The sequence below is a fragment of the Tigriopus californicus genome, chromosome 7, assembly GCF_007210705.1.
Source record: "Tigriopus californicus strain San Diego chromosome 7, Tcal_SD_v2.1, whole genome shotgun sequence".
In the NCBI taxonomy this organism is placed as follows: Eukaryota; Metazoa; Arthropoda; class Copepoda; order Harpacticoida; family Harpacticidae; genus Tigriopus; species Tigriopus californicus.
Window position 1 is genome coordinate 226,065 of NC_081446.1, and position 8,089 is coordinate 234,153.

The 8,089-nt window shown below is 50.4% G+C and overlaps 3 protein-coding genes across 3 annotated transcripts; 1 reads left to right on the forward strand and 2 right to left on the reverse strand.

The window, feature by feature from the left end:
* Positions 1-216: 216 nt before the first annotated feature.
* LOC131883536 (proteasome subunit beta type-6-like) lies at positions 217-2,606 on the forward strand. Its single transcript, XM_059231026.1, has 3 exons — positions 217-624; positions 1,844-2,208; positions 2,465-2,606. The coding sequence occupies exons 1-3, from the start codon at positions 343-345 to the stop codon at positions 2,532-2,534; spliced, it is 717 nt and encodes a 238-aa protein (XP_059087009.1). The 5' UTR covers positions 217-342; the 3' UTR covers positions 2,535-2,606.
* On the reverse strand, positions 2,465-5,502 carry LOC131883538 (splicing regulator SDE2-like). The gene is made up of 2 exons (XM_059231028.1): positions 5,252-5,502; positions 2,465-3,272 (listed from the first exon to the last, which is right to left on the reverse strand). The coding sequence occupies exons 1-2, from the start codon at positions 5,327-5,329 to the stop codon at positions 2,649-2,651; spliced, it is 702 nt and encodes a 233-aa protein (XP_059087011.1). The 5' UTR covers positions 5,330-5,502; the 3' UTR covers positions 2,465-2,648.
* LOC131883535 (protein C12orf4 homolog) lies at positions 3,273-5,396 on the reverse strand. Its single transcript, XM_059231025.1, has one exon. The coding sequence runs from the start codon at positions 4,754-4,756 to the stop codon at positions 3,383-3,385; it is 1,374 nt and encodes a 457-aa protein (XP_059087008.1). The 5' UTR covers positions 4,757-5,396; the 3' UTR covers positions 3,273-3,382.
* Positions 5,503-8,089: the final 2,587 nt, after the last annotated feature.

The following is an 8,089-nucleotide window of genomic DNA, read 5'->3' on the forward strand; positions in this document are numbered from 1 at the left end:
CCAGGTCAATTTCGCTTCATAGCCCGGTTTTATACTCGATCCCCATTGATCTGATCCTGATCTACCAGCCCTAGACCTGACTTCATAGGATCTCATGCCCTCTCAACCTGACTTATTTGGCCCAATCAATGCTCGATGCTCGTGGTTCTAGCGCTAGCCCATGGGTTTAACGACGACAGCTCTAGCTTGACGGGATTTTGTGTGGTCACCCTTAGAGAGGGTCGAAATTGCCCAAGTCATCATCATCATCATCATCATCTTGCTTTTAATTGCGAGCGAGACTTTTCAAAATCGATCTCTCAACTCAACTATCCGCCGCCTCCGACTCACTCAGCTTTTAACATGTCGTCCACGGCCGTTGAATACCCGGGGCTGAGCTTGGCCCCGCCCGCCTGGTTGAAACCCGCCGCTGGGCTGGGCATGGGCTCAGCCCCCAGTGGGGCGAGCACCGAAATGTCCACGGGCACCACTCTCGTGGCCGTGGAGTACGCGGGGGGCGTGGTGTTGGGCGCGGACTCGCGCACCTCCATGGGCACCTACGTGGCCAATCGCACCACGGACAAGCTCACGCCCGTCACGGAGCGCATTCTGGCCTGTCGGTCCGGATCGGCGGCCGACACGCAGGTAGGTCATTGAAAAAAACTCCCTCGACGAACTGGCAGCGGGTCATGATGACCCCTGGCCCGTCTGCGGGTGAAAGCTGGCTACGTCGTGGTTATTCTTCGCATGGGACTGTCCATCATGGATGATGGGATGGGGGAGGGATGGGGGTGGGCTGGATCATATCATTCGTTGGCCATGATCGAAGAGAGCTGCCCATGTACAAAGGGATTTGGTTTGGCCTTGGGTTGGCGCAAAGTAGGATTCTAGCGAATCAACCCCGCCAGACTGTCAGATTGGCGGAGAATCAAGTAGTTTTCTTCATGCCTTGAAGTCAGGCTGCTGTACGGCCAAGGCGGATGTTGGGTGGGACGGGTTTTTTTTTCTTGATGGGTTTCATTGGGTCTTTTAATTGGACGGGTTTTATTAACTTTTAATCAAATGACAAAGTTAGACCCTTTTATTTCATGTCTTATTTTGATTTTGAGCCAAAAACAACCAAACTGTTACTAAAAAAAAACTACTCGATTACCTTACTTTTTAAAAACAGCAACGCCATGCCAATACAGTTTTTTTGGAGGGGGGAATGAGACGGACTAGCCTCATTTCATAATTAACGAGGTGAAATATTCAACAACAGAAGTAAAACGTTTTTGATAGTCGCCCCGCTGATTTATGATTAGTCAAGGATGATTTCACCACGGACGTCGTCCTTGGATTAGCGCATGAGTCAAAGAACTGGAGCAAACACGCCACTACATTTGACTTTGACGACCAATAGAAAAAAAACAGTGCAAGAAACCCAAAATCTACCTTTTGAACATTTAGGATTGAACACCACAAAGAAAAGCATTGAGTTTCCTACCACTTATTCCGTGAAATGAAGACATTGCTCTTCAAATTTCATTATCAATCAAATTACAGCCAAAGAAAGAGGGAGGGTCTCGGAAAATAAGGGAGGATTTGCTATTTGGGTTTGTATCCAACAGGCGGGTGTTAGCCAACCCTGTCTGAAGTTTTTGTTTTAAGATTCTTGGAGATTCTCTGAGGAGCAGGAAAATCGACGGAAGTGACCATCTTATCTAAATTATCATGTTTAAGTGTAATAACGTAATGGATAATTCTGGAATACTAGCCAGCACCCCTATGCATGGGTCCACCCAGATAGAGCGGGAAAAGGCCTAATCTGATGAGGCCTGGCCCACAGCTTTGACGTTGAGTAAGATTGGCCCTCGTTTTCCAGGCCGTCACGGATGTGGTCAAGTACAAGTTGGCCTTCTTGGAGATCGAGAGCGGGCGTCCGGCGCCCGTCCACACCGCGGCCTTCTTGTTCAAGGACATTTGTTACGAGTACCGCGACAGTCTGACGGCCGGCATCATCGTGGCCGGTTGGGATGAGAAGAAAGGCGGACAAGTGTACAGCATTCCCCTGGGCGGGATGATGGTTCGCCAGGGCGCCACCATTGGCGGGTCCGGCTCGTCCTACATCTATGGTTACATGGACGCCAACTACAAGCCCAACATGACGCGTGAGGAGGCCTTGGACCTGGTGAGCCGATGCGTCACGCTGGCCATCAATCGCGATGGAAGCTCGGGCGGTTGTTGTTTGTAAGTAGTACTGTTTTCTACTTGATTCATCATTGCTTTGATTCGAACAGGCTGCCCAGTCGATCACGTGCCACCAGAAGTGGGAACATACTCAGAACCATTCGAAATCGAGCAATTTTCACAACAGCGAGTTCAAGCTGAATTAATGTTTGATCGATTCTCTGCTCATGGGCTTGGATTTACGAGTAGAAATTTTCTTGAAAACATCATTCGATACAACGGGCAATCTTCACACGTTCAATTTACGTTCTTCCAGTATGGCTGCCGTGGACAAAAATGGTGTGGAGCGAAAGACCATCCTTCATACCGACCTGCCCACCTTTTGAACAGGGTTTTAGTTATTACTCCCGTTTTTCCCCCAAAGTTGGCCCACAATAAACCATTCTTAAGTACCATGATTGACACAGATTCAGCGGAACATTTATTGGCGGTATTTTTCTCTAATTCTTGACGGCAATCGCCTGCTTCTTGTCCTTCTCTGGGGCCTCGTCGTCATCATCATCTTCGCTCGATTCGAGATCGGAATCGCCCAGATCCACGCCCATCCACAAGCCCTTTTTGGCCGGGGCCACGGGGGTGGGATCGGAACTTTTGCGCTTTTTTCCGCTGGTGGAGGGTAGACTGGCTTCATCGGGCTTTTTGAGCTTGGGCGCCGCCTCCATAGCCTCATGGACCCGCTCGGTGGCTTCGCTCCTAGCCTGATCGTACTTGGGATCATGGAACACGTGCTTGTTCTCGTTTTTGACGAGTCGCTCAAGTTTGGCCAAGCGCGCTTGCTTCTTCTCGGCGGCTTCTTGCTCGCGTTGGGATTGAGCGGCGACGTAGCGCTTAAGTTGCTCCTCTTCGTTGATATCGCGCAATCGCCGACCCGACAGATCTCGACAGGCATCCCGATTGGTGGTCTTCTCGATTTGGGCGCCCAAGGCTCTCAACATGGATCCGAAGCCGCCTTTGCCACCTCGTACCGAGAACACCACGTCCACGGGTAGAACGGGATCAAAGTCCGCCTCCAAAGGTATGGGTCGACCATTTTGATACAAGTGGTAATCGTTCTGAACCAACAACTGAAGGGGATGGAAGAAAAGCATCAGGAGGCAAATTATCTCATTGAAAAAACGTGTATTAAGCCAAAGTAACGAATAGAAGTAAACTTCAATAAAAATGGTACGGGATTTTAAAACGAAATAGGATTAGAGGTGCGAAAGATGCTGGCCAGCATGCTCGTCAGTCGGTGAAACACGTCCGGGTCTATGTCTTGCGGCACGAGAAATTGCAAGGTTTTCAACTCCGAGCCGCCCCAAGAGGCCACCTCCATCATGAAGCCCTTGACACACTTGAAGATCAACTCAGCCCGTTTCAGGCACCACTGCACGGTCATGGTCTCGGTCATAGTATGTGTCAAGAGCAACGGCAATGTGACCGTGGTTACATCCGACAAACAGGCGGTTTTCATGACATTCCGCAGACCCAACACCACCGGGTGCCGTGAGTTGATGTTGCCATTGAGCACGCTCTCATCCGAGATCAGGTGGAAGAGGGCGTGAACGCCACATAAATTGGAATGTTGGGTAACCAAGAAATCGCCTGTCATCAATCCAGTGGTTTCAGGTCCGGCTGCCCCCTGGGCTGTGGATTCAAGGGCGGGGCTGGTGCGTCCGGGTCGAGCGCGTCGCCAAGTCAGGGCGGGCCCGACGTGATCGGTCAGAATGGTTTGGATTTGCCGTTCAAAGGTGGGAAAGTGGTAATCGGTCGAGCGTTGGACCAAGGTCATGAGTTCGCGGGTCAGATCCGAGGGTCGAGTCCAGGGATCAGCCGAGCTCAATAAGACCAAGCCAGACAAATTCGTCGAGTATAACGACATGGAGGTCTGGAGTCGATGCGGCAGGGCGTCATCCATGGGCGCCGGGTAACGACACAAATCCAACGGGTCCGAGGCGATCAAACGCAAATTATGCATATGCTTCATTTGAGCCCCCAGGGTGATGGTGAAGCTCTCTTGACAAGCGTGAGGACTGGCCGTGCCCGACGGGAGGGCGAAGGCCGAGTCGCTGCGCGACATGCTGCCACTCAATCCACCACCGGCGGACGAGGCGGACGAGACTGGGGCCGCGGTGCGCGGGCCCGCCCCGCCTTGGAACTGGTCGTGGACGGTCATCAACCAATGATGGACCTCGCGGCGTTGAGTCTCCTGGGCGTGGAGCCAGTCCGGAGCGGACTGAACCCCACTCGGGGACTCGGGGACGGGGGCACTCAACCCGCCCGAGGTAGAATCTTGAGCGGCGCGTGCTGTCCGCTCCATGTCCTCGGCGTGCGTGTGCTCGAGCCGGAGCAATGGCTCGGAGAGATGCGAGTGGATCAGGCTGTGGTAGACCTCGGCCAGGACCTCCTGCTCGTCGACCGCGGGCGGGTGGGCCCAGCTCAAGACCTGCTGGCTGAAGGCCGTGCTCCAAGCACTGACCTGCTCATCCCGCTCGTCCCACTCATCTGATTTGGGGCGCGCCTCGGGCTTTTCTGGCGGACTGTCCGCTAACAGGCCGGCCCAAGCCATGGCCCAGCCCGGACCAAGGGGTGGATGAACCCAGGCGGGTGACCTGGAAGTTATTGAGGCACGGTCGAAAGGCGGGCCGTGGGCCGGGCTAGGTTTTTCAATCTTGTGGCCTGGGGCCTAATACCAGGGGGGATCCAGTCGGGTGAAAGCGGCGGGTCGGTGGGCGGGCTAGCCTGAATGAATCCCAGCCTACATCATCAGGATGGGTGGTGGCTGCTGTGTCTTCGGGGGGATGGGTTGGGATTTGAGCCTGGCTCGGTCACAAACGCCTGGCCTGGATCAACTATGTACGTATGTTGGTCTGTTGGTCTGTTGGTCTGTGCCAGTAGGTCCGTGTTTGTGACTGTTAGTGTGCGGATCGGACTGAGGGGGCGTTTGCTTGCGTGGGTTGGAGGTGGCTGGGTGGGTGGCTGGGTGGTTGAGAAGGCGCAAAAGCTGAACGAACCGAGTCGGTGAAGGCCTGAGCTAGTGTGACGGGCCTGGGGCCGGACTTACCGTTTGCAGGAGGCCCCAATCCAGGGACGGGTGGGAGGCACCCCCCGAGGTCCAACCTGGGAATCTCAAGCAGCTCATGGTAACGATGTCCACCGCCGATGATCGAGGCCTGGCCGGGAACGGCTTAGCTAGCCAGGACTGCCAAGCCAGCTAGCTAAGCAGACTGAGTTTCAGGGCCAATCGGGCCAATGGCTGATACCTGGAGAAAAGAGGGCAAAATTGAGAGCAAAGCTGACAAAAATTGTGGAGAGAAACAAAGACTATGGATTGATCAAGAATATTGCCTTGGTTCAACTAGGGAAGGGAAATTGCCTGCCTGATGGGATGGTCACTGAAGATGTTGCAAATCTGAAATACGTTCCTGGCACAAGTTCTGATGTGGAGCGCTCCTTCTCAAGATATAAAGCCATTTTGAGTGACAACAGGCACAACTTAACTGAAGAAAACATCAACAAAATTATTGTCACTCAATGTTACTACAGTTCTGAGCCTCAGGAAGAACCTAATTACACCTTCTATGTCAATCTGAATTATAATGGTACTAATGTCTATTTACTACATTACAAAACAAAATATTTGGCCTTTTTCACCAAAATCTTTCAGGCAAACTGACAAAATGAAAATAAAATATTTGCTAAAAAAAGCAAAGTATTTTTCCAGTTTTTAGTGATGACTTGCTACTTGCCCTTTTCCCGTCAGTAGACACTAGTAATGACACTCATGGAAAAGACGCGTCATCTCCTTTTGCCTGGTTCTCGCTAATTGGTCGAGAGCCGTCACGAGACAACAGCTGATCATGGGCGATGAAAAATAGCCAAAACAAACGCGTTGTTCGAAACACTTGCTCTTGACACACTGTACAGTGACTGTAAGCATGGCAACCATTTCGTTGATCCCCTTGATGATTTTGTGAGTGAATACGACTTTCATCTCTTTGTGGACTTAATGTGGTGAGAGATGAGTGGGGCTTGCTCTGCCATAGAATGTACAAATAGGATCAAACTCTCAAACAGATTGCTCATTTTACCTTCAACCCACCCAGCCTGACTAGCCAATGCCGACCAATATTCCAGTTAGAAAAAGGTTCTACCCCAAGTGTTTTGGCAGATCTGAGGCACAACATTATTCACTGTGCACCCCTTGACTTGTCTGAACTCAGAGGATCAAAGTCCTGTCTTTTGCCCTATCAAGGCAACTACCATATTATGATGTTGACGTGAGTGTACCAAAACCTTAACTTCAAACTACCTTTCATCTATAATTGGAACAGCCATATGAAGCAATCCTCTCTTTCATATGTTAAACCAGGCAAAAATTGCCAATGCAGTGAAGACAAGAATAATTCTGAGAGGATAGAATAACTGCCAGTGTTATTAAAAGATTGTCATCATCTGGTGTTGATGTTCAAACACTCATTCCTTATAGTCCATGGATGTGGAATCCATACATTAGTATCAAAATCCATCTCATTTTTTCTGGTTGATGAAGACTAAACACAATCACTTTGTTTATTGTATTGTTTATTGTTACTGTCACTCAAAAACACGAATTAGCCCATGTTGGTCAGTTTGCCACTGATGGCGTTCGTTGAAGGCCCAGTGATTGTAGGTCGTTAGACCTGATCAGGCAGTCACCCTCCTCTTTTTGGTGTACAGAGTTGTTGACACAAAATCCATTTTCCTCTGCACTGAGGTCGGGCCAATGCAACATCTAGCCGTTATATGATATGTGCCCTGACGTGAAAAATAATCATCATGCCCAAAGATACATCACCCTTGGATACGTCCCCCACCCTGATCAAAATGGCGGGAGCTTCTGTAAAGTTACCGCCCCTATCAGAATCCTTTGTAGATATTTGGTTTGCCAGAGCTGAGGCAATGTTCTTAAAGGCCGGAATACGAGCACAGGACATGAAAGCCACACATGCTATTTCTATCCTAAGCAATGATCAATTGGTCAAGGTTCACAAGGCTATCACTGAACCACGAACTGGAAACAAGTATGACGACTTGTGGGATGCCTTGAAAGGCAAGATGAAGAAAAGCCCATTTGAAAATGTTCATCGGCTAGTCACAGAGGAGCAATTGGGTGCTCAGCTTCCATCGGAGCTACTGTGTCATTGTGAAATGTTGGTCCAGCCAAAGGACCTTGCCCCGGACTTATTCAAACAATTGTTCCTGATTAAGTTGCCAATACACGTCTAGGGCCAACTGTCTGCGGACTTGTCACTTGGCTTATCAGAAATCGTGGCCAAAGCTGACGCGATTGTTATTAGATCCAGAGGTGTTGTGGGCAGTAGCAGAAACCATGCTAACGTGGCATCAGTAGACTCCGACCCCGACAGAACATCATATGTGTCTGGGAAACTTGATCTAGTGATCGAGGCGCTCAATATTGCTCACGCTAGCCCTGGACAAGTGGAATGACCAGGCGAGTGCTACTTTCATTGCCGATGGGGAGAAATGCATTCAGTTGTCAAACACCGTGCTCTTGGAACGGCCAGACAGCATCAAAGCCCAAGAAAAAGGGTAAACCGGCACCCAGCACCCGACGACAAACAGCGGAAAACTAAAACCGTCAAATATGGCCGCACTTGACGGTCAATCAGGCCGACCCGTTATTCCTCTAATTGCTCACCTTTCCTTTCACAATGCACATGCTCCTCTCTGCATCACAGATGCAACCACAAAAACAGAATTCATGATCAACTCAGGGGCTTCTGTTTCGGTGCGCCCTCGACAATTGGGGGAAGCCCACAATTCTTTTCTCAACTTGGTGGTGGCAAATGGGACAATCATCAAAACTTACAGAAAACGGCGACTAGTCTTGGATTACTCG

Excerpts from the sequence above, each read along its gene's own strand:
- LOC131883535 (XM_059231025.1), bottom strand. The coding sequence starts at position 4,756 with ATGGCTTGGGCCGGCCTGTTAGCGGACAGTCCGCCAGAAAAGCCCGAG.
- LOC131883536 (XM_059231026.1), top strand. The coding sequence starts at position 343 with ATGTCGTCCACGGCCGTTGAATACCCGGGGCTGAGCTTGGCCCCGCCC. Across the intron at positions 625-1,843 it reads GATCGGCGGCCGACACGCAG|GCCGTCACGGATGTGGTCAA; the intron begins GTAGGTCATTGA and ends CTCGTTTTCCAG. Across the intron at positions 2,209-2,464 it reads AGCTCGGGCGGTTGTTGTTT|TATGGCTGCCGTGGACAAAA; the intron begins GTAAGTAGTACT and ends ACGTTCTTCCAG.
- LOC131883538 (XM_059231028.1), bottom strand. The coding sequence starts at position 5,329 with ATGAGCTGCTTGAGATTCCCAGGTTGGACCTCGGGGGGTGCCTCCCAC. Across the intron at positions 3,273-5,251 it reads ATTGGGGCCTCCTGCAAACG|TTGTTGGTTCAGAACGATTA; the intron begins GTAAGTCCGGCC and ends CATCCCCTTCAG.